The 26437-nt window shown below is 43.2% G+C and overlaps 1 protein-coding gene across 7 annotated transcripts in view; it reads right to left on the reverse strand.

Moving 5' to 3' along the window:
- rgs6 (regulator of G protein signaling 6) overlaps positions 1-26437 on the reverse strand; it is a 175819-nt gene that overhangs the window by 77856 nt on the left and 71526 nt on the right. For 5 of the 7 annotated variants that reach the window (XM_060828337.1, XM_060828338.1, XM_060828335.1 and 2 more), the window contains exons 2-3: positions 11807-11857; positions 7361-7467 (exon numbers count right to left, since the gene is read on the reverse strand). In XM_060828337.1, the coding sequence (XP_060684320.1) occupies positions 7361-7467; positions 11807-11857 (158 nt within the window). The remainder of the gene's footprint in view (positions 1-7360; positions 7468-11806; positions 11858-26437) is intronic. The other 2 variants (XM_060828336.1, XM_060828339.1) reach the window with 2 other exon arrangements.

Below are 26437 nucleotides of genomic sequence, written 5' to 3' on the forward strand. Positions count from 1 at the left end.
TGTAACCAGGAACCTCCAACAACCATTCCTGTCCCTCATCTATCCACGTTTCCGTGATGGCCACAACATGGTAGTCCCAGGTACCGATCCACGCATTAAGTTCACCCACCTTATTTCTGATACTCCTTGCGTTGAAGTATACGCACTTGAGCCCATCTCTGTGTCTGCAAGTATTCCCTGTCAGTGCTACCTTCTCCACAGCCTCCCTACATTCTTGGACATCCTGAAACACAGCTAGCTTACTTGCTGGACTACAAGTCCGGATCCCATCCCCCTGCCAAATTAGTTTAAACCCCCCCGAAGAGTGCTAGCAAACCTACCCCCCAGGATATTGGTGCCCTTCTGGTTCAGGTGCAACCCGTCCTGTTTGTACAGGTCCCACCTTCCCCAGAATGCAGTCCAATTGTCCAAATACCTGAAGCCCTCCCTCCTACACCATCCTTGCAGCCACGTGTTCAACTGCACTCTCTCCCTATACCTTGCCTCACTGTCACGTGGCACCGGCAACAACCCAGAGATGACGACTCTGTCTGTCCTAGCTTTTAGCTTCCAGCCTAACTCCCTGATCTCCTGAATGACCTCCCCACCCCTCTTCCTACCTATGTCGTTGGTGCCAATGTGTACCACGACTTCTGGCTGCACACCCTCTCCCTTAAGGATTCTGAAGACACGGTCCGAGACATCACGGACCCTGGCACCCGGGAGGCAACAGACCAGCCGAGAGTCTCGCCCATGTCCACAGAACCGCCTGTTCATCCCTCTAACTAGAGAGTCTCCTATAACTAGCGCTCTCCTCTTCCCCCTTTCACTTCTGAGTCTCAGAGCCAGACCACACGTCACAGACCCCGTCACTGCAGCTTACACCTGCAAGGCTGCCCCCCCCCCCCCAACAGTTTCCAAAGCTGTATACCTATTGTTTAGGGGAACAACCATTCTTCTGCAATTAATAGCTTAGTGATTTTTGAATAATTGTAATGTTGAGTTCCACAGTCCTGCTGTGGCTGATCCACTAGTGTCCAAATATTTGTGGCTTCTATTCAGAATTGCCTTCACTGCAGTCCATTGTTAATGTACCAATACTAAGGATAGGTGTCCCATGATGATGTTTGGTCAATTTTGCTGTTGTAGCTTGTACCATTGACTTCTAATGATCAAGATGCACATCATACTGATGTGTGTGACTGATAGGATATTGGCACTACCTCTTTTTGGTCTTCAATCTGTACTTCCCAATTTTATTCAGGCATGTGATATTAACAGTGACAAAAGTTTCTAATTGTGTGGACGAAGCCTGACAATGTGTCACAATCACATGGAAAATCTGTTTGCCTTCTCTCCAACCTGTACCTTCACTCTGGCCTGCCCTGCTGCAAACTCTGTCAGTTCTTGCTCTTATGAAGGTGTCTGGTGCCCTCCCTGCTGTTGGTGCCTGTATGTTACTTATGATTTTTTTTTATTTGGTTGTGTTCATTTGTAGCCTCTGGTTGAATCTTTGGAAAAGGATTTCTTGCAAAGGTGAGTCCAGCATCCTTTTACTGCACGACTTGCAAAGATTTTGGAATGCAGGACGGCTTTGCAGTCGGTGCAACTGATTGCACCTTCCAGACAACTGTTTGCTTTCTGTGTCCTGAATACTGTGGCAGTACTGCTACCTGCACCTATTGCTTGCAGATATCATTATCTGGCTACAGCGTCTTTATATTTTAGCAATATGTTCAATACTCCCTTTAATTCTTTGTTTCAGGGCATGAACCATTGATATCCATGCACAGCACTGATTTCCAAAACTGGGCATCAATACATCGGCACACCAATCATCAAACTTGGAGGAACTTCAGAGTGACTTTCAGCTGCACAGCTTCGAAGGAACACTAAGTGTGTCAATATATTGATTTTTCTTTTACTCCAAGAGGTCTCTATGGAAAGCATCAGTACGCATTGAAGCAATAAGCAAATCCATTATCTGCTCAGACAACAAAGTCTCTCAGAAATCGCAGTCTTGGCTCTGTACCTTTTTAAGAAATATAAATTCAAACAGGTCATCTGTGACCCTCTAATTCATGCCAGGTCTTCATTTTCCTGATGTTCTGTGTCCCTGGTAGAAAGCTTTGAGTGGGTCCCAGGGAGATGGTGAGGAAAGAGATCAATCTGACACTGGTAGAGTTGAGAAAAGAAGTCCAACAGTCAGGGCAGGCAGGAATAAAGCAGAGAAACATGGAGGACTGATAAATTAAACTGCATTTACTACAATGCAAGAGGCCTAACAGCGAAGGCAAATGAGCTCAGGGCATGGTTAGGAACATGGGATTGGGATAGCATAGCAATTACAGAAACGTGACTCAGGGATGGACAGGATACAAATGCTCCAGGAAGGATAGAAAGGGAGGCAAGAGAGGAGGGGGAGTGGCGTTTTTGATAAGGGATAGCATTACAGCTGTACTGAGGGAGGATATTCCTGGAATACGTCCAGGGAAGTTATTGGAGTTGAACTGAGAAATAAGAAAGGGATGATCGCCTTATTGGGATTGTATTATAAACCCCCTAATAGTCAGATGGAAATTGAGAAACAAATTTGTAAGGAGATCTCAGCTATTTGTAAAAATAATAGGGTGCTTATGGGAGGGGATTTTAACTTTCCAGACATAGACTAGGACTGCCTTAGTGTTAAGTGTGTACAAGAAAGTTTTCTGATTCAGTAAGTAGATGTACCTACTAGAAAAGGTGCAAAATTTGACCTACTCTTGGGAAATAAGGCAGGACAGGTGACTGAGGTGTCAGTGGGGGACCACTCTGGGACCAGTGACCATAATTCTATTAGTTTTAAAATACTGATGGAAAAGGATAGACCAGATCTAAAAGGTGAAGTTCTAAATTGGAGGAAGGATAATTTTGATGACATTAGGCAAGAACTTTCAAAATCTGATTTGGGGCAGATGTTCGCAGATGAAGGGAGAGCTGGAAAATAGGAAGCCTTCAGAAATGTGATAACGAGAGTCCAGAGACAGTATATTCCTGTTAGGGTGAAAGGAAAGGCTGGTAGATATAGGGAATGCTGGATGACAAAAGAAAATGAGGGTTTGGTTAAGAAAAAGAAGGAAGCATATGTCGGGTATAGACAGGATAGATTGAGTGAATCCTTAGAGTATACTTAAGAAATGGAGTTAAGGAGAATCCAAAGGGTTTTTACAAATAAATTAAGGACAAAAGGGTAACTAGGGAGAGAATAGCGCCCCGCAAAGATCAGCAAGGCAACATTTGGGTGGAGCTGCAGGAGATGGGGGAGAAAGTAAAAGAATATTTTGCATCAGTGTTCATGGAAATGGACATGGAAGATATAGAATGTAGGGAAATAGATGGTGATGTCTTGAAAAATGTTCATGTTACAGAGGAGGAAGTGTTGGATGTCTTGAAACACATAAAAGTGGGTAAATCCCCAGGACCTGATCAGGTGTACACTATAACTCTGTGGGAAACCAAAGAAGTGATTGCTGGGGCCCTTGTTGATACATTTGTATCATTAATACCCACGGGTGAGGTGATAGAATATAGGGGTTTGGCTAATGTGGTGTCACTATATTTAAGAAGGGTGGTAAGGACAAGCCAGGGAGCTGTAGACCAGTGAGGCTGACCTTGGTGGTGAGCAAGTTGTTGGAGGGAATCCTGAGGGACAGGATGTACATGTATTTGGAAACGCAAGGACTCATTGAGAAGGGCTTGTGCCCGAAACGTCGAATTTCCTGTCCTTGGATGCTGCCTGACCTGCTGCGCTTTAACCAGCAACACATTTTCAGCTCTGATCTCCAGCATCTGCAGACCTCACTTTTTACTCATTGAGATAGTCAACATGGCTTTGTGCATGGGAAATCATGCCTCATGAACTTGATTGAGTTTTTTTGAAGAAGTAACAAAGAGGATTGATGAGGGCAGAGTGGTGGACGTGATCTATATGGAGGCAGAGGTGGGTACAGCAGATACTGGAGATTAGAATCAAGACTAGAATGGTGCTGGAAAGGCACAGCAGGTCAGGCAGCATTCTGGAAGCAGGAAAATCAATGTTTTGGGCAAAAGCCCTTCATCAGGAACCATATGATCTATATGAACTTTAGTCAGGCGTTCGACAAGGTTCCCCATGGGAGACTGATTAGCAAGATTAGATCCCATGGAATACAGGGAGAATTAGCCATTTGGATACAGAATCGGCTCAAAGGGAGAAGACAGAGGGTGGTGGTGGAGGGTTGTTTTTCGGACTGGAGGCCTGTGACCAGTGGAGTGCCATAAGGATGGGTGCTAGGTCCATTACTTTTTATCATTTTAAAGAAAAGATTTTGATGTGAGCATAAAAGGTATAGTTAATAAGTTTGCAATGACTACAAAATTGGAGGTGTAGTAGACCGCAAAGAAGGTTACCTCCGATTACAATGGGATCTTGATGAGATAGATCAATGGGTTGAAGAGTGGCAGATGGAGTTTAATTTAAATAAATGCAAGGTGCTCAATCTTGGGAAAGCAAATCTGAGCAGGACTTATACACTAGTAAAGTCCTAGGGAGTGTTGCTGAATAAAGAGACCTTGGAGTGCAGGTTCATAGCTCCTTGAAAGTGGAGTCCCAGGTAGATAGGATAGTGAAGGAGGCATTTGGTATGCTTTCCTTTCTTGGTCAGAGTATTGAGTACAGGAGTTGGGAGGTCATGTTGCAGCTATACAGGACATTGGTTAGGCCACTGGAATATTGCATGCAATTCTGGTTTTCCCCCCTGCTGGAAGGATGTTGTGAAACTTGAAAAGGTTCAGAAAAAATGTACAAGGATGCTGCCAGGGTTGGAGGATTTGGGCTATTGGGAGAGGTTGAATAGGCTGGGGCTGTTTTCCCTGGAGTGTCAGAGGCTGAAGGGTGACTTTACAGAGGTTTATAAAATCGTGAGGGGCATGGATAGGATAAATAGACAAAGTCTTTTCCCTGGAGTGGGGAAGTAGACAACTAGAGGGCATAGGTTTAGGGTGAGAGGGGAAAGATATAAAAGTGACCTATTGGGCAACTATTTTACACAGAGGGTGGTACATGAATGGAATGAGCTGCCAGAGGAAGTGGTGGAGGTTAGTACAATTGCAACATTTAAAAGGCATCTGGATGGGTACATGAATAGGAAGGGTCTGGAGGGATATGGGCCGGGTGCTGAGAGGTGGGACTAGATTGGGTTGGCAAATCTGCTCAGCATGGATGAATTGGACCGAAGAGTCTGTTTCTGTGTTGTAAATCTCTGACTGCTCCATGTAGAGCTTCAGAAGTGGAACTGCTGTGTCTTGATTTTATTTCATCCTCCTGCAGGTCCTAAAGCAGTAACACAACAGAATGCATTCTTTCCCTTAAGATCTTTAGGAGACTATATTTACTGTGAGTCTGATCTGAATGTGATTTGTGGTCTCCAGTATTAGTGAAGCCACTTGATAGTTAAAGTCACCTTGTAGCTGGAGAATTGAAAGGAAGAATAAATTAAAACTGCCAGCTAAGCAAAGTACTAATATTTCATTTAAGTTGCTGTTTTCATTAACTACGAATAAAGTTTCAGTTAAATAACGGTGGCACAGTGGTTAGCATTGCTGCCTCACAGCGCCTGTAGACCCGGGTTCAATTCCCGACTCAGGCGACTGACTGTGTGGAGTTTGCACGTTCTCCCCGTGTCTGCGTGGGTTTCCTCCGGGTGCTCCGGTTTCCTCCCACAGTCACAAAGATGTGCAGGTCAGGTGAATTGGCCAAGCTAAATTGCCCGTAGTGTTAGGTAAGGGGTAAATGTAGGGGTATGGGTGGGTTGCGCCTCGGCGGGTCGGTGTGGACTTGTTGGGCCGAAGGGCCTGTTTCCACACTGTAAGTCTAATCTAATCTAACTGCACTGTAAAATATTCCTCAAATCAATACTCTTTGTATGGCAGTTAATAATTGCTTTTAATGTTTTAGGTCAATATTCATAATGGAAATGTGATACTATAACAAAAGGGATGGGTTAGCTCAGTTGGCTGGACAGCTGGTTTGCGATGCAAAGTAATGCCAACAGTGTGGGTTCAATTTCCACATTAATGAGCTCACCATGAAGGCCCAATCTTCTCCACCTCAGCTGAGGAGTGGTGACCCTCAGGTAAACCACTTTCAGCAGTCTCTCTCTAATTAGAGAGAAGCCCAATTTGTCACCTAGTATTTTATTCAGTTGAATATAGTTTAATATGTTCACAGTTGATGTTAAGAACACACTCCTGGAGATTTCCCTCACTGCTGCTTCTACTGAAGGATTCTTGTGATGGGCAGAATGGTCTGCAATAATAACTATCTAGTAAGCTGACAAATACTCTATTTCTACTCAGCTTGCAGCTTTTCGCACGGATCATTACATGGAATGATTTTATTTTAAACAGTTTGAAGCACAGAGGTCTTGAGACATTCTGAAATAATGCACATTCAAATGTCGTTGTTAAGATGCACTGAGCTGCCAAAGTTCACAGTGTGAGAGGGAGACACCATTTCCACAGTGGTGACCGATGTCTGCACCAGATAAAAACCAACTGCTATTCCCTCTACGTACATTGTAGGGCAGAAAGTCAATATGCTGCTGCTAATGGGAAAGAGAAGACTGAGCAACTTTCCCACTAATTTACTATTATAGTTACAGACTATATACTTAAGTACATGAGCCCTTTACATTTTTTTATGCCTGGCCCCACACTCTGCTAAGTTAAAGGGACTGTCTTGTGCTTGGCAGATGTGGGACCCGCTAGGTTGCGGGAAGACTGCAGAGTTTAAGACGGGAAGCTTGAAATAAATCTTCCCCTACCCAGAGGTTGCTCCTGCATCCCATTCCGTGAGGCTAAATCCAAACACATTTCCTAATTTAAAAATTCAATCCATATCAAAGATATGACACTGGCCTTGATGGGACAAGGCAGATTAGCCCCTAGTCTTGCTCTTACTCTGTGGAGGTGCCAGTGTTTGGACTGGGGTGGACCAAGTCAGAAGTCATACGACACCAGATTACAGTCCAACAGGTTTATTTGAAATCACAAGCTTTCGGAGCACTAGTCCTTCTTCAGCTAGCAAGGACCAGCATTCTAAAGCTTGTGATTTCAAATAAACCTGTTTGATTATAATCTGGTGTTGTGATTTCTGACTTTGCTCTTATTAGCTGAAAGACCAGGGATGTGGAATCTCCTGGTCTTGTCAAGGTAGATTGAACGGAGTTGATGGGAATGCATCAAAGAGACAATGGAATAAACACTGGAATAGTGTTTAACATTGACAGGTAAACATTTTTATTGTTTAAAGTATCTTAGAGAAGGGTGTGTTGGTTCTAGAGAAGATGAGATGCTTACTCACCTGAAATCTGTAGAATGTACCATCATCCTTTAATGTGAGCACGTGGTCTGAGATAGGGAACAGGTACCCTTGTGCAGCGATGAGACTTCCTAAGTGTATTGCTTCACCTGTGAAAAAAGGAATGAAACAATTATAATTTGAGCAATCATTGTTTTACCATGATTCAGTTTTACCCAAGGGCTTTCTAATTTCTGACCCACTCCTTCTACCTATTTATTGCATTTGGAGATTTCTCATCATCGAAAACCACTTTCACTTGTTTGTGCAACAGAGTCTGCAATGGTTGGTTCTCAAAGTCCTTCCAAATTGCAAGTTAGCAAATACATCAAGCTGTAGATTGGTTTTCTGTATGGATATGTGAGATTCTAATGAAACAATTGTCGCTTAGAGCAAAAGGCAATACTCTATTGTAATTTTCCAATTTATTTCCCCCGCTTACAACAACTGCCTGGGATGGGACTTCAATCCAAACTGTCAATCTTTCATTAATAAGCAAGGAAGGGGAGTGTGGATGCTATCAAGTTTGAAAGGAGTATAAGGAGATGACTATTAAATGTTGTAGATTTGTACAGCAAGAGCTGAAGACTGATAGGTTAGTGATTAGCACAGAATGGTTTACAAGAGAGAACTGTGAGATAAGTTGTTGATTTATAATATCCAAGATCATCAAAATATTCAAGCATATAATAGGTCCATTTGTACACCCTTGTTTCAAGCCAATATTGCAACTTGGACATTGAGGTATGTGGTGTGTCTAAGGCTGTGTATGCTTGTACACGCAGCTTGCTCCTGATCTCTAATTAGGCTACAGGGAGGATGTTGTTAAACTTGGAAAAAGTTCCGAGAAGATTTACAAGGAGGGTTTAAGCTATAGGGAGAGATTGAATAGGCTGGGGCTGTTTCCATTGAGCATGGGAGGCTGAGGAGTGACCCTGTAGAGATTTTTAAAGTCATGATAAGCATGAATGTAAATCGATAAGGATTTCTACCTGGGGTGGGGAAGTCAAAAACAAGAAGGCATAGGTTTCAGGTGAGAGGGGAAAAGGACCCTTTTAAAATGGGCAACTTTTTCACAGAGGATGGTGTGTGTATGGAATGAGCTGCCAGAGGAAGTGGTGGAGGCTGGTACAATTACAACATTTAAAATGCATAGAATCATAAAGATGTACAGCACGGAAACAGACCCTTTAGCCATGTTGACGGGTAAATGAATAGGAAGGATTTAGAGGGATATGGGCCAAATGCTGGCATATAGGACTAGATTAAGTTAGGATATCTAGTTGGCATGGATGAATAGAACCAAAGGGTCTGCTTCTGTACTAATTATCTCTGACTCCAGGGTTCCTCATCTCAGTTTGTGCAGTAACATTCCTTTACTTATATCAGCACATAGTAGGTTTTAAATTACAGCTCTCCAGTGCTGTACTTTCAGACTTCTCTCTTCATATGCTCATTCTCAACTGGTGACCTATCGCTCACTGCTAGCAGTCATGTGATCAGTCACATCATCATAATTTACATGAATCTCATTGTACCGCAGTTAACAAAATGTCATACCCTCTTTCTGGGTACTCTACTGAACATCCTTGAACAAACTAATTTGATTTCTCAAGAAAGAAGAATTTTCCCATCAGAAAGGATTCATTTATTGATTCATTCAACTTATTCACTCATTTATACCTGCTTTTTCCAGCATTATCTCTTGATTCTTCAAACTAATGTCAAGTTCAGAATTAATTCCAATCATCAGCAAAACTACAGAAATACAATTTGAGAGCTCAGCTTCCTAATCTTCCATCATTTTACATCTCCATGGGCCTGTATTGTGAAAATTTTGTATGCATTTATACAATGCAGTATGTCAGCAATAAGGAGGAAATCTATCTTGTGTAATTAGCCAATGTTCAAGCAGCAAGTCAAGTTGCAACAAAAGCAGAAGTTGCTGGAAAAACTCAGCAGGTCTAGCAGCAGCTGTGAAGCAAAATCAGAGTTAACATTTTGGGTCCAGCGACGCTTCCTCAAGTCAAGTAGCAAACATGCTAAGGTTGTAATTTAGCGATCGTGCAGTAAGATAATCAAGTCTATCTGCCCAAATTACATGCTGCACATCCCAGAATCAGAATTAGGATTAAAATGAGCATTCCAAGCTGAGCCACACTGCGCCCGGTCAAGGGGAGATTATTGAATCAGTACCTAATTGGAGATCGTATTGTGATGTAGTTCTATGCCCACAAGCAACTGGATTGAGAATACCACCAGAATTATACACCGTCCCTGTAGGTACAGGCTTTGAGTTGAAACAGCAGAGGTGACTGTGAGCTCCATAAGGGTGAGGTGGTCATAAGTCTACTTTTTGGCTTCCTGCCCAGCCAAAAAGCAACAACAATTGAAAGAACTCTCCTAATTGGAGAGGGTTCAGAAAAAATTTACCAGGATGGTGCCGGTACTGGAGGGTTTGAGTTATAAGGAGAGGTTGGGACGTTTTTTACTGGAGTGTAGGAGGTTGAGGGTTGACTATATAAAGGCTTATAAAATCTTGAGGGGCATAGATAGGGTGGAAAGCAAAGGTCTTTTCCCTAGGTTGGGGGAGTTCAAAACCAGGGGGTATACTTTTAAGGTGAGATTTAAGTGGGACCCGAGGGGCAACTTTTTCACAGAGTCATAGAGATGTACAGCATGGAAACAGACCCTTCAGTCCAATCCGTCCATGCTGACCAGATATCCCAACTCAATGTAGTCCCAACTGCCAGCACCCGGCCCATATCCCTCCAAACCCTTCCTATTCATATACCCATCCAAACACCTCTTAAATGTTGCAATTGTACCAGCCTCCATCACTTCCTCTGGCAGTTCATTCCATACATGTACCACCCTCTGTGTGAAAAGGTTGCCCCTTAGGTCTCTTTTATATCTTTCTCCTCTCACCCTAAACCTATGTCCTCTAGTTCTGGACCCCCTGACCCCAGGGAATAGACTTTTGCCCATTTACCTTATCCATGTCCCTCATAATTTTGTAAACCTCTATAAGGTCACCCCTCAGCCTCTGATGCTCCAGGAAAAACAGCCCCAGCCTGTTCAGCCTCTCCCTGTAGTACAAATCCTCCAACCCTGGCAACATCCTTGTAAATCTTTTATGAACCCTTTCAAGGTTCACAACATCTTTCCGATAGGAAGGAGACCAGAATTGCACGCAATATTCCAACAGTGGCCTAACCAATGTCCTATACAGCCGCAGCGTGACCTCCCAACTCCTGTAGTCAATACTCTGACCCATAAAAGAAAGCATAACAATTGCCGCCTTCACTATCCTATCTACCCTCAACTCCACTTTCAAGGAGCTATGAGCCTGCACTCCAAGGTCTCTTTGTTCAGCAACACTCCCTAGGACCTTATCATTAAGTATATAAGTCCTTCTAAGATTTGCTTTCCCAAAATGCAGCACCTTCTATTTATCGGAATTAAACTCCACCTGCCACTTCTCAGTCCATTGGCCCACCTGGTCCAGATCCTGTTGTAATCTGAGATAACCTTCTTCGCTGTCCACTACATCAATTTTGGTGTCATCTGCAAAACGTACTAACTGTACCTCTTATGCTCGCATCCAAATCATTTATGTAAATGACAAAAAGTAGAGGGTGGTTCATGTGTGGAATGAACTGCCAGAGGACGTAATAGGTGGAATTAGAATGACAAAATTTACAAGATATTTGATTAGGTACATGAATAGGCAAAAATCAGAGGGATATGGGCCAAATGCAGGGGTGGCATGGTGGCTCAGTGGTTAGCACTGCTACCTCACAATGCCAGGGTCCCAGGTTCGATTTCAGCATTGGGTGATTGTCTGTGTGGAGTTTGCACATTCTCCCTGTGTCTCCATAGGTTCCCTCCCGGTGCTCCGGTTTCCTCCCACATTCCAAAGATATGCAAGTCAGGTGAATTGGCTATAGTTGTTAGGTCATTAGTCGGGGGTGGGGGGGTGGTGGTTAGGTTATTCCTCAGAGGGTCAGTGTGGACTTGTTGGGCCGAAGGGCCTTGCTCAGCATGGATGAGTTGGGCTGAAGGGTCCGTTTCTCTGCTGAATGACTCCACGACCAAAGGGGAAAATATGTTCCTCTAGAAAGTGAACAGAGTCTGTTATAATCAGTAGCATGACTTGTTTTGTTATTCTCTGCTGTCACATGTTATGAGGGAAATTCGCTGGAAACAGTGTTCAACTGCTAAACCAAAGTGTGTACATCGCTTTGCTTCACAGTTGGCACTTGCCTGCTCCCAGGTCTACATGGCTTTATAATTCTCACAGTCCTGCATCCGCATTCACCAAAATGCAATCATGACTGTCCTATTGTCAGAGATTTGACAGGCTTTTGCAAAAGCAATCACAAGATAACTTCAAATTAAGACTGCAGTTTTTTTAAAAATTAAACTCAATCTCCAGTATTTCATTACCTTGATCTTCAATGTTTAGGCTTTTCATCAACCACTGCACAATGTCAGCACCTGAAACGGAAAGGCAAAAGAAAGCAAGTGATTGAACTGCATCTCTCAGGCAAGTACACTATTATTAACAAGTCTATCAAAAGTGAATCATCTGGGAGCTTTGATAGAAACTATTTTTGCTCCGAGTCTGAGAATAGGCCATGTTGCAAGTTAGAAAGTAACACCCACACAATTTAAATCAAAGTCAAGCATATCTGTGCTATTAAACCAACAAATACCGCAGGAGTATGGAAATCTCATGAGGAAAATACAATCAAGCCCAGCATCACTATTTCACAATGCTGTTTTACATCAGCTTCCATGGCTTAACATTGAGCTGTGAGAGAAATGACATGCTCGGAATAATTTAAGGCTTCACAGTTTCTTTTCCCATTTGTTTTCTTCAAAAGTACAAATTAGAACAATGACTATTGGGTGAAAGGGTTTTGGCAGTGTGCCTATTAGACATGATTCTCTGGTTGTAATTTAACATATGGGAGCAGGCATGTTCGTTCGAGAGTGTCCACTGCTGAGATGGCTCACTGCCTCATAATTGGTCTCATTTCACTACAATGGTAATCTGTTTATTCTTGGAAAGTAGAAGAATTGTACTTGAGGGCATGTCTGAGTTTATTGTTCCCACATGGAATTACTGAATTGGTTTTATTTGACACTGGATATCCCTCAAGGACATCTGGGGTGATTGTTTACAGAATGCTCACTCTCTTGCTGTGAAATCTTGACTGACAGCACCACAAAAGGGTAATGTGGTGGCTCAGCAGTTAGCACTGCTGCCTCAGAGTGCCAGGCACTCATCCTTGGGTGACTGTCTGTGTGACGTTTGCGCATTCGGCATGATTGTTCTCCGGTGCTCCAGTTTCCTCCTACAGTCCAGAGATGTGCAGGCTAGGTGCATTAGCTATGGGAACTGCAGGGTTACAGGATAGTGGAGCAGAGTTGGGTCAGGGTGGGCTGCTGTTCAGAGGGTTGGTGTGGACTCGAGCCGAATAACCTGCTTCCACACTATGGGGATTCTATGATTCTAAACATTCAGGAGAGTGTTTATCCCAAAGTTTCAAATTGGTGTGATGGGTGCTAGAAGCAGACAGTCTTACAATTTATCCTTGACCTTTTTTTTGGGACCCCATACTGCGCAGTTAGATGATTGTCATTCCAAAAGTCTGTACTAGAGTTAAATCTCTTTGCAGAAAGCAAAAGACGGAATTCAAGTCCATAACTTGAATATAACCAAGTCCTCCATTCTATTACTAAAACATTACTCAGAGTTTTAAGAAGTTTTCAACTTTTCCCCAATTTTGGCCAGTGCACAACTGACGTATACTGATCAAAATATACCCAGTATTGATAATTGATGAATTCATTCTTTGCAGCCCATGTTATAGATTCAGGAAGAGCAAATCAGAGTTTCTGCACTAAGACTGGAATAGCAGGAAGGAGACTGATAGTTGGGCGGGAGGAACCAGATCGGATTCGCACAGCAGGATTGGGACTAAAATTAGAGCTCAAGGAATAAAAGGGACATCTGAAATGTAGATACAACATTGGCTGAGGGATAAGAAACAGAGTGTAACGGTTAATGGATATTTTTCAAGCTGGAGGAAGAGTTCTTCAAGGTCCAGTGTTGTTACGCTTGCTTTTCTACCTGAATGATCTTGGCCTTGGCATATAGGTGATACATTCAAAGTTTGTGGATTGTACGAAACTTAGGAGCATTGTCGACAGTAGGACAGGATAGGGATATTGACAAAATGGTGGAGTGGGCAGATAGGTAGCAAAAGAAGTTCAATGTGAAGAAGTTGAGATAATGCATCCTGGTCAGAAGAATATGGACAGACAGCATACACTAAAGGTGAAAGTGAGGACCACAGATGCAGGAGATCAGAGTCTAGATTAGAGTGGTGCTGAAAAAGCACAGCAGGTCAGGAGCAGGAAAATCAACATTTTCGGGCAGGAACCTTTCATCTGGAGTGAGGCTGGGAGCCTCAGCGGTGGAGAGATAAATGAGAGGGGGGGTGGGGCTGGGGAGAAGGTAGCAAAGAGTACAATAGGTGGATGGAGGTGGGGATAAAGGTGAAAGGTCAGAGAGGAGGATGGAATGGATAGGTGGGAAGGAAGATTGTCAGGTAGGACAGGTCGTGAGGATGGTGTTGAGCTGGAAGGTTGGAACTGAGTAAGGTGGGGTGAGGGTAAATGAGGAAACTGGTGAAATCCACATTGGTGCCCTGGGGTTGAAGTGTTGCAAGGCGGAAGATGAGGCGTTCTTCCTCCAGGCGTCGGATGATGGGGGAGTGGCGATGGAGGAGGCCCAGGACCTGCATATTCATGACAGCGTGGGAGGGGGAGTTGAAATGTTGGGCCACAGGGCAGTGGGGTTGATTGGTGCGGGTGTCCTGGAGATGTTCCCTAAAGTACTCTGTGAGAAGGCGTTCAGTCTCCCCAATGTAGAGGAGACCGCATCAGGAGCAACGGATACAATAAATGACATTGGTGGAAATGCAGGTGAAACTTTGGATGTGGAAGGCTCCTTTGGGGCCTTGGATGGAGGTGTGGGCACAGGCTTTGCAATTCCTGCATACACTAAAGTACTACAGGATGCACAGGACAGAGTAAACAGATGTGTATTTGCATAAACCATTAAAGGTGGAAAAACAGGTGGAGAGAGAAGCTAATAAAGCACAACATTCCAGGCGTTATCAATATGAGCACAGAGTACAAATGGAGGATAAGCTGAACTTGTATGAGAAACTAGATGGCCCACGTGGGGAGGGTATTGGGTGCAATACTTTGAGCAGCATGTGAACGCATCGGAGACTGCGCAGTAGAGGTTCACAAGAATGTTTCCAAGGATGAGACATTTTAGTTACGAGGATAGATTTGAGAGGTTGTGTCGTTTTCCTTGAAGAAAAGTCTTAAAAGGATATTTGATAGACAATTTCAAAATCAAAAAGGGAAAAACTTCCCACTTGTCCAAGGGTCTTTCGGGTTTTCATTTACCATTAGAGAGATCCATTCAAAAGTCTGATAAGAGCAGGGAAGATGCTGTTCATGAATCTGTTTGTATGTGTAGATAAACTTTTATATCGTCTGCCCAATGGGAGAGAGTATAACTGGGCTGGCAGGAGTCTTTGATTACTTGGAATCTTTTGCCTTATGCCCAGTAGGGATTGGGACTGTAACTGCTGAAGCTCATTGTGCGTATGGTTGTCGGAGACAGACTTTTGATCCCATCAGCACGGGTCGGATTGGGGGGTCAGAGGTGAAGCCTTCTTCGTTTAATTAACAGAGTTGTGTAAGCCAATTTTATTCACTTCAGTAAAAGAGGTGAGTACAATTCTACGCCAATTATTATTTTATGTGAAAAATAAAATTTAATAACTTTAATTTTCCAACACAGTCCTGATATTCCACAACATACCCTCAGTGGGACTCGATCTCTCTTTACAAGAGTATTTAGGTGACCAATTGGGAAACAGGTAATTGCAAATGACAATACTTGGAAAGGTTGCTTTTTTTTTCTGAGAAAGGGGACTATTTGGAGAAAATAATGTTCTAGTAAGAGTATTCAGCTTTGAAGCAGCCGATAAAAGAAACAACACATTTTGTAATAAGTCATTTATTCAGATAACAGAGCATCTGAAGCAGCCGAACACAAGAAATACTCTTGAAAATTATTTAAATTTAAGTTTGGGGGAACATAAACATGAAAGACTTGCACTGAAAGCATTTTTCAGAACCATGGATGCATCAAAATGCTGAGAATCCAATGGAATAATTCTTGAAATGGAGTCATAGAGTCACAGCATGGAAACGGACTGTTCGATCCAACCTGTCCATGCCAACCAGATATCCCAACCCAATCTAGTCCCACCTGCCAGCACCCGGCCCATATCCCTCCAAACCCTTCCTATTCATGTACCCATCCAAATGCCTCTTAAATGCTGCAATTGTTCCAGCCTCCCCCACATCCTCTGGCAGCTCATTCCATACACGTACCACCCTCTACGTGAAAAAGTTGCCCCTTAAGTCTCTTTTATATCTTTCCCCTCTCACCCTAAACCTATGTTCTCTAGTTCTGGATTCCCTAATCCCAGGGAAAAGACTTTGTCTATTTATCCAATCCATGCCCCTCATAATTTTGTAAACCTCTATAAGGTCACCTCTCAGACTCCGACACTCAAGGGAAAACAGCCCCAGCCTGTTCAGCCTTTCCCTATAGCTCAAATCCTCCAACCCTGGCAACATCCTTGTAAATCTTTTCTGAACCCTTTCAAGTTTCACAGCATCTTTCCGATAGAAAGGAGACCAGAATTGCATGCAATATTCCAACAGTGGCCTAACCAATGTCCTGTACAGCTGCAACATGACCTCCCAACTCCTGTACTCAATACTCTGACCAATAAAAGAAAGCATACCAAACGCCGCCTTCACTATCCTATCTACCTGTGACTCCACTTTCAAGAAGCTATGTACCTGCACTCCAAGGTCTCTTTGTTCAGCAACACTCCCTAGGACCTTACCATTAAGTGTATAAATCCTGCTAAGATTTGCTTTCCCCAAAATGCAGCACCTCACATTTATCTGAATTAAACTCCATCTGCCACTTCTCAGCCCATTGGCCCATCTGGTCAAGATCCTGTTGTAATCTGAGGTAATCCTCTTCACTGTCCACTACATCTCCAATTTTGGTGTCAACTTACTAACTGTACCTCTTATGCTCGCATCCAACACCGATCCTTGTGGCACTCCACTGGTCACAGGCCTCCAGTCTGAAAAACAACCCTCCACCACCCCCCTCTGTCTTCTACCTTTGAGCCAGTTCTGTATCCAAACGGCTAGTTCCCCTTTAATTCCAAGAGATCTAACCTTCCTAATCAGTCTCCCATGGGGAACCTTGTCGAACGCCTTACTGAAGTCCATATAGATCGCATCTACTGCTCTGCCCTTATCAATCTTCTTTGTTACTTCAAAAAAACTCAATCAAGTTTGTGAGACATGATTTCCCATGCACAAAGCCATGTTGACTATCCTGAATCAATCCTTGCCTTTCCAAATACATGTACGTCCTGTCCGTCAGGATTCCCTCCAATAACTTGCCCACCACTGAGGTCAGGCTCACTGGTCTATAGATCTCTGGCCTGTCTTTACCGCCCTTCTTAAACAGTGGCACCACATTTGCTAGCCCTCAGTCTTCCAGCACCTCACCTGTGACTATCGATGATACAAATATCTCAGCAAGAGGCCCAGCAATCACTTCTCTAGCTTCCCACAGAGTTCTCGGGTATACCTGATCAGGTCCTGGGGATTTATCCACCTTTACCCATTTCAAGACATCCAGCACTTCCTCCTCTGTAATCTGGACATTTTGCAAGATGTCACCATCTATTTCCCTACAGTCTATATCATCCATATCCTTGTCCACAGTAAATACCGATGCAAAATATTCATTTAGTATCTCCCCCCTTTTCTGTGGCTCCACACAAAGGCCGCCTTGCTGATCTTTGAGGGGCCCTATTCTCTCCCTAGTTACCCTTTTGTCCTTAACATATTTGTAAAAATCCTTCAGATTCTCCTTAATTCTATTTGCCAAAGCTATCTCATGTCCCCTTTTTGCCCTCCTGATTTCCCTCTTAAGTATCCTCCTACTTCCTTTATAATCTTCTCAGGATTCACTCGATCTATCCTGTCTATACCTGCCATATGCTTCCTTCTTTTTCTTAACCAAACCCTCAATTTCTTTAGTCATCCAGCATTCCCTATATCTACCAGCCTTCCCTTTCACCCTGACAGGAATATACTTTCTCTGGATTCTTGTTACCTCAATTCTGAAGGCTTCCCATTTTCCAGCCTTCCCTTTACCTGTGAACATCTGCCTCCAATCAGCTTTTGAAAGTTCTTGCCTAATACCGTCAAAATTGGCCTTTCTCCAATTTATAACTTCAACTTTTAGATCTGATCTATCCTTTTACATCACTATTTTAAAATGAATAGAATTATGGTCGCTGGCCCCAAAGTGTTCCCCCATTGACACCTCAGTCACCTGCCCTGCCTTATTTCCCAAGAGTAGGTCAAGTTTTGCACCTTCTCTAGTAGGTACATCCACATACTGAATCAGAAAATTGTCTTGTACGCATTTAACAAATTCCTCTCCATCTAAACCTTTAACACTATGGTAGTCTCAGTCGATGTTGGAAAGTTAAAATCCCCTCCCATAACTATCCTATTATTCTTACAGATAGCTGAGATCTCCTTACAAGTTTGTTTCTCAATTTCCCCCTGACTATTAGGGAGTCTGCAATACAATCCCAATAAGGTGATCACCCCTTTCTTATTCCTCAGTACCACTCAAATAACTTCCCTGGATGTATTTCCGGGAATATCCTCCCTCAGCACAGCTGTAATGCTGTCACTTATCGAAAATGCCACTCCCCCTCCTCTCTTGTCTCCCTTTCTATCTTTCCTGTAGCATTTGTATCCTGGAACACTAAGCTGCCAGTCCTGCCCATCCCTGAGCCATGTTTCCGTAATTGCTATGATATTCCAGTCCCATGTTCCTAACCATGCCCTGAGTTTGTCTGCTTTCCCTGTTAGGCCCCTTGCATTGAAATAAATGCAGTTTAATTTATTAGTCCTACCTTGTCCCTGCCTGCCCTGGCTGTTTGATTCACATCTGTTCTCAATTGTACCCATCTCTGATCTCTTTCCTCACTATCTCCCTGGGTCCCACCCCTCCACCTTACTAGTTTAAATCCTCCCAAGCAGTTCTAGCAAATTTCCCTGCCAGTATATTAGTCCCCTTCCAATTTAGGTGCTATCCGTCCTTCTTGTACAGGTCACTTCTACCCCAAAAGAGATTCCAATGATCCAAAAATGTGAATCCTTCTCCCATACACCAGCTCCTCAGCCATGCATTCATCTACTCTATCCTCCTATCTCTGCCCTCACTAGCTTGTAGCACTGGGAGTAATCCAGATATTACTACCCTTGAGGACCTCCTTTTTAAATTTCTGCCTAACTTTCTGTAATCTCCCTTCAGAATCTCAACTTTTCCCTGCCTATATTGTTGGTTCCAATGTGGACAATGACCTTTTGCTGGCCCCTCTCCCCCGTGAGAACATTCTGCACCCTCTCTGAGACATTCTTGATCTTAGCACCAGGGAAACAACACACCATTCTGCTTTTTCTCTGCTGGCCCCAGAAACGTCTGTCTGTGCCTCGGACTACAGAATCCCCTAACACAATTGATCTCTTGGAAGCTGACATACCCCTCATTGCATTAGAGCCAGTGTCAATACCAGAAACTTGGCTGTTCGTGCTACGATCCCTTGAGAATCCATCACCCCTATGTTTTCCAAAACAGCATACTTGTTTGAAATGGGTATATCCACAAAAGATTCCTGCCCTAGGTGCTGACCTCTCTTACCTTTCCTGGAGTTAACCCATCTATGTGACCTTATCTGAGACATTCCCCCCTTCTTATAACTGCCATCCATCACACACTGTTGCTGTTGCAAATTCCTCATCGCTTCCATCTGTCTCTCCAACCGATCCACTCGATCTGATAAAATTTGCATCCGATAGCACTTATGGCAGATATAATCCACAGTAACCCTTCAACTCTCTTTAAACTCCCATATCTGACAAGTAGTACATATCACTGCAAAGGCCATTTTTGCTCCTTCACAATCTACAGACCCAGAAAATAACACTGTCTTATTCCTCTACAAAACACTGCACCAGGTTAATTTAAGAGCTATGGCTTATACTTTAAGTTTAATCAAGAGACTTATCTCCAAAAACACATAATCAAGAAATAACCCACTGTACTCACTAATACAGCCTTTCTCTTGGACAGACTTAAAACAACAATTAACTTATCTGATTTTGTGTTGAAATTCACTGTTTGTTAATTTTCCCAGGTGCACTCTGATGTCCAGCGACACATGAATTCAAAAACAGCAAAGGCAGTAACTGTGCATGTTCTCTCTCTCTCTCTCACGCACTGTCCTCACCATGTGCTGCTTTCGTCTGCTCTTCTCCCTTTTAAAACTGCTGTTGTTTTGACTTTTCTTTCAAAGCTCCAAAACAATGCAACAGCATATGAAACTGTATTTGCTGCTCCTGGAATTTGAGGAAATCACCTCTAGCACCTAAAATACCTCAAAAAAAAGGAGCAGCTCTTACAGCTAGAAATTTTTCCTGTCCTCCATCTTGGATTACCCAGAATCCAATAGCACTATTGTAATGTTGGAAATGCTGCAGTTAATTTGCACTCAGTCAAACTCCCAAACACATGATGACCACAGAATCTTTTTCATCAAGGTGTCAACTAAAATCTTGGCTAGGGCCACTCCCTTGCTTTTGTTTGGTACAGGACGGTGGAACCTTTCATGTGCAGATCAAGTCTTGATTAAATCAACCTCCACTGCTCTCTGTGGTGGACAGTTTCAAAGCGTAATGACCCTATGAGAGAAGAAATTTCGTCTTCATCTTCATCTTAAAAGGATAATCCCTCATTCTGAGATGATACCCTCTGGTCCTGGACTCTCCCACTGCATTTACCCTGTCAGGCCCCCTAAGAATCTTAAATGTTTCATTAAGGTTGCTTCTCATTCTTTTAACCTGCAACGAGAACAGGCCTAACCTACTCAAAGTCTCCTCATAAGGCAATCCTTCCAGTTGTATTTCAGGTGACAATAATTTTTAAGCCATGATATGGAGGTGCTGGTGTTGGACTGGGGTGGACAAAGTCAAAAATCACAGGACACCAGGTTATAGTCCAACAGGTTTAGTTAAAATCACAACACTCCTTCATCAGGGTTGTAAGGATGTTGGAATCAAGTATTATTTAAGGGTTATGGGGAAAAGGCAGGAAAATGGAATTCAGGATCATCAGATCAGCTGTAATCTCATTGAATGGTGGAGTAGACTCGATGAACTGATAGGCCTACTTCTGCTCCTCTGCCGTACAGTTTTAGGGAAAATCACATGATTTGAATGTGCCAATAGAGTGGGAAGGTGAATTTGAAGTAAAGAAAAACAACAGTCATAACCTTAAGGTTCAAGGGGCTAATCAGTCCATTCTTGCTCAGATTCTGAAAGAAGTTCTCCTTGTTTCTTTATTACCTGATAGTAGGGGGCGAATTGATGGCTGAATGGCCTTACTCTATGCTGCACAGCCCTAGCTGATTGATGCACTGATAAATGAAATACCTAGATAAGGTGAATGTGTGTTTATTAATGATTGTACGTAATTTTCACCCATACTTTTGCCTCATGTAGGGTAAGTACAAATGCAAAACATGACTAATTTCAAGAAGTCCGATGCTACAAAGTAAAAATCACATTTATAGTAACAGGACTGCAGCTATCTAAAGAAGTACTACATTGCAAGAGGTTTCTGCTGGGAGCTTTTGTGCCTTTTTATTGATGTATTTCATTATGAATGTTTGCAGGTGCTGAGGGAGCTATATTACAAAGGAAAGAAATCTCAGTAAAACATACAGTGGAAACAGACAGACGTAGTCAAACACATAATGGCCACACAGTCCAACAGTCACGATTACTTAATGTAGCATTGATTTCATTACTACTGATGGAAAGAGCAAGCATTGTTTATTTTTCCTATTAGTTCATACCTCTTTCTGCGTTCTCTCCTGAAGACAAACTTCAGGTAAGTAGCTCCCATGTTTGGGTGCTGCAAGTGCCCTTAGGTTTTACATGATGTGGATGTGCTGGTGTTGGACTGGGGAGAACAAAGGTAACAAATCACACAACACCAGGCTACAGTCCAACAGGTTTATTTGGAAGCACTAGCTTTCGGAGTGTTGCTCCTTTGTCAGGTAGCTAGTGGAGTAAGAGCATAGGACACAGAATTTATAGCAAAACCCGACTCCACTAGCTGCCTGACAAAGCAGCAACACTCCAAAAGCTTGTATTTCCAAATAAACTTGTTGTACTATAACCTGGTGTCACGTGGTTTTTAACTTAGGTTTTACAATGGTGTCAACATGCAGGACATCATTTCAATTACTTAACACCTTCTGGAAGTATACGTTACAGGCAGATCTTGATGTCAATCAGTGATTTTGATGTTACAGCTGCCATTTTGTAACTCCATGCCCCAGCTGACGACTTCTCTTAACCTCCTATGTATTAAACAGCAAAATGCCCCATTCCCACCAACCACTGCTGTGTTAAGGGGTCAGCTACTGCTTTTGACTTAGTTGCTGTTCTGTGCAGTTGCCGCCTCCTGTGATTTTTTTTTGATGTCTTCTGGTGAATTTTAGAGTTCTACACAGAGTGTTGTGGCAGGACTTTCACTTGACTTGAAGGATTCTGCACCATCCACATCCTCCCAGAAGTGAGTGCAGTATTATGCACTCCCCACCTCTCACCCCTTGGGCTGTAGGCAGACAGAGTGAAAGTGCAAAAGTGACAGAGAGTGGGACACAATGCTAAGGGCAGGGGGTGGGGGTGGGGGTGGGGGTGGGGGAGGGGGGAGGAGAGGAGAATGTCATAGCTATCCATTGTGCTATACAGATATTCCTCTTCCTGAAGTGAGGAGCCAAAGACAGAGTCAATATTTGAAGTTGATAAAACCTTGACAAGTTGGTTGTGAGTGAATCCAGAACTAGGGGACATTGTTGTGAAATCAGGGATTTGTCTCTGTAGGACAGAGATACAGTTTTATTCTCTCAGAGGGTTGTGCGACTTAGATACCTTCACTGCCTTCTGCAGCAGAGAGTTACAAAGGACAGTTTTCAGGCAGAGGTGGAGAGGTTCTTGTCAGACAGACTGTGTAGACTGAGGGAAATGGGTCTGGGTGGGTTACTCTTCGGAGGGTTGGTGTGGACTTGTTGGGCCGAAGGGCCTGTTTACATACTGTAAGGAATCTAATCTAATCCAAGGTAATTGGAGTTGGATGAGAACGTGGAATTTGAAACATAAACACATCAAGCATGATCTTATCGAATGGCAGAACAGGCTGGAAGGGCCGAATGGACCACTACTGCTCCTAAGTTCATGTGTTGTATCATCGATCAATAGTCCACTCTGCTCTGTTACTGACCATCACAGTACCTGCTTGGCCAAAATGCAATAAATAAAAAGCCACCATAAAATAAACATTCAAAACCAAACTAAAAACTTAATCTGTATTGCTTTTAAAAATGAATTATTCATCAATGTGAATTCCCTTTGTGCCTGTCCCTGTTGTACCACACAGTGTTGTCCCAGTGACTGCAGCACCGCTGCTGACTTTCAATGGGAGAAACTGTAGGTGTTCTTACAGGATGACCTTGAACAGTACTTGATCTTGAAGGCCTGACTACAGCCTGCAGTGTCTTGGCATTACTGCAACAGTCTGGGCTGGCTGGAAGACCGACAGCACACAGGCGTGGGCACATCACCCTGAGAGAGGGCACATTCAACTGAGCCATTCTCTCAGCCAGCCATTCAGCAACCCAAGTAATCTGTGGGCACACAAGTAGGTGTGTGAGTGGAACACCCCGCATCTCCCTTTAACCACTCCTATCCAAAGCCATGAAGTAGCAGTCTGAGCAGGTTGAGGTTGCACTATTGCAATCTAACCTCCAGCTTATGCTGCAATGCAAGTCAATACATTATCTATCAGACACTGTCACAGCCAGACCCACAGTGCGGTTAGCCACCAGTTTCAGACTGGAGAGGGTGGGCTCCTGACTCTGTTGTGTTTCAAGTTAAAGCATGCACCTTGACATTGACCAGCAGGGCCGTGTACACCTATATGCCTCCTCGTGTAGCCTAGCCCACTCAAATCCTCACCTGAGTCTTCAGTAAACCAAAAGATTATTTAAGATTACAAAGAGAAGTCGATCAATCGGATCAATGAGCGGAAGAGTGGCAAATGGAGTTTAATTTGGATCAATACGAGGTATTGCACTTTGCTAAAACAAAAAGGCAATTATAATTAAAAGTAGGGCCTTGGGAGGTGTTGTAGAACAGAGAGATCTAGGGGTTTTGAAGTTTGCATAACATACAGAAGGGCTGAAGAAGAGCTTATGCCCGAAACGTCGATTCTCCTGTTCCTCTGCTGCCTGACCTGCTGCGCTTTTCTAGCAACACGTTTTTAAGCTCTGATCTCCAGCATCTGCAGTCCTCACGTTCTCCTATAGGGTGGTTAAGAAGGCATTTAGCACGCTTGCCTCCATTTCTCAAACCTTTTGAGTATAGGAGTTGAGAAGTTTTGTTGAGGTTGTAGAGGGCATTGGTGAAGTCTCTTCTGGAATACTCTGTCCAGTTCTAGTCATCCTGTTATAGGAAGGATATTATAAGCTGGAGAGGGTTCAGAATAGATTTACCAGGAATGGAAGGTTTGAGTTATAAGGAGAGTTTGGATGGTCAAGGACTCTTTTTCCAGTAGAACATAAGGAGGTTGAGGAGTGACCTTATAGAGGTTTATAAAATCCTGAGAGCTATAGATAACGTGAATAGCAGGTGTCTTTTCCCTCGGGTGGGGAATCTCACTACTTTTTTAAGAGGAGAAAGAATAAAAAAAACACAACAGGCGTTGTTTTTGACACAGGGACTGGTTAGTCTGTGGAATAAACTTCTAGAGGAATTGGTGGTTGCAGGTACAGTTACAAAGTCTAAAAGGTACTTTGATAAATACATGAATAAGAAATGGGCCAGGTGCAGGCAGGTGGGATTAGTTTAGTTTGGGGTTATGGTCGGCATGGACTGGTTCAGCTGAAGATTCTGTTTCCGTGCTGTATGATGCCATAACTCAGGCGGAAAAAAGGGTTTGAGAAAAATGGAGACAAATTTAAAAATTACAGCGGGGAGCGGAGGCGGTGAGTCACTTTTGCCCAGAGATTTGAGTTATTAAAGATCTGGTGAGGTGGCCAAACTGGGATAATGAGGTGTAACAGTAGATTAGGCCAGGTTTTGTGGAAGAAACGACCTCTTGCAAAAGGATTTGGAGCACGCGCTAGAAACAGCTAACCTGAGACTCATTAAAGCTTTGCTTGACAGCCTTAATGCTTGCTTTTGCTCATTAAAGCAGCTTCACATCATTTTGCAGTCTAATGTTACAATTACTGACCTCCTCCAACAGCAACCAGCTGAGAGGAATCTATGAGTCACTGCTGATGATCTTGAGTACCATTTAAATCAACAGTTAGCTTCCATCATTCACTTGTTGCCAGTGATAAATTGCTTTGGGAAAGGGCTGGTGAAACACTCTGGAAGGTGACGTGGTTACATGTTAATCAGGATTTCACAAACACTTATATTCCGTATTTTTCTCAAATTCCCTGAAGACTTCACTTAGGGAGAGCAGTGCTCTGCCATTCCACACTGTTGGAAACCAGAGGATGCACCAGGTAAAAAAATGAGTGGTTTATTGTTGGAATTTTGCCAGGAGAACCACTTGGGTCTGGATGAGGCATAGGAGAACAGACAGGGTCGAGTTTTTCTTTGTTCATGAGCAGGATTTGCAAAGTGTAACAGAGGCATGTTTGTGGAGTCTCCTTCTTTCAGTTCCACCCATATCCCTGGACCCTACTGGCAAACCAACTTGACAGGATTGGTTCAGTAGTCTTCCAATAGTGATTCCCCTGGATGAGTGATGGTGGAAGGAACCTCTTAAGTGGCTCATAAATGGCTACCCAATTGCCCTCTGGGTGTGATGGCAGCCCGTAAGGCCTTCCCTTCCTGGACTCGATTAGTGAGCCGTTCAGCCTCCTGCTTGACATTCACCACCAAGCTGCGAGGGTCTGCACCAAGTGAGTTCTTGAAATTGGCCACTCCAGGTATTAAAATTTCACCCTCTTCCTTTACATGCCAACTATTTCCATTCCATCTTCTTTCCTCCCTTTTCAAAGCCACAGCAAAGACGGTTCCTTTGTAGTCATCAGGTTCATCAACATTTGCTCAAACACTTCTTCTGTATCTTCAATATTGTAATACCCTAATTCAAATCTCTTGTCTAATTAATCTTCAAAATTATTATTTTAATTACAATGTTCAAGTCACTCGCAACAAGCATTTGCTGTTTCTAAGAAATTAATTAAAGCGCATTAATGAATTCTAATGAATTGAAGTAAACTACTGTCCCTAGTTATTCAATATGTGCCATAAGATGAATAATACCCATTGTGATGAAAGCTGGACTTTAGAAGTCCGTATTATTGAGGCAAACCCCAAAATGCTGAAAACAGAAATTAATAAAAGAGAAATAGAGCTTCCCAGTTTCAAAGGAAATAAGAACTGAGACTGAGCTATGGAAAGAAGGCTTCATAATGAGAACTAGGAGCAGGAGTAGGCCATCTGACCACTTGAGCCTGTTGCGCCATTCCATAAGATCATGGCTGACCTTTTCATGGACTCAGCTCCACTGAAGAGCACAGTCGGTCAGGCAGCATCCGAGGAGCAGGAGAGTCGATGTTTCGGGAATCTGCAGTCCTCACTTACGTCTATATAAAGGGGTGCAGAGCTATATAATTTGGGTTGTAGCAGGCGATGGATCCAGTGGTACTGTACTGGAATGGTGAAGAAGACAGACTCTGAAGGTAAAAATGTGTTCTGCAGTTGGTTCAGTTA

This window comes from Hemiscyllium ocellatum, chromosome 8 (genome assembly GCF_020745735.1).
Source record: "Hemiscyllium ocellatum isolate sHemOce1 chromosome 8, sHemOce1.pat.X.cur, whole genome shotgun sequence".
Taxonomy (NCBI): Eukaryota; Metazoa; Chordata; class Chondrichthyes; order Orectolobiformes; family Hemiscylliidae; genus Hemiscyllium; species Hemiscyllium ocellatum.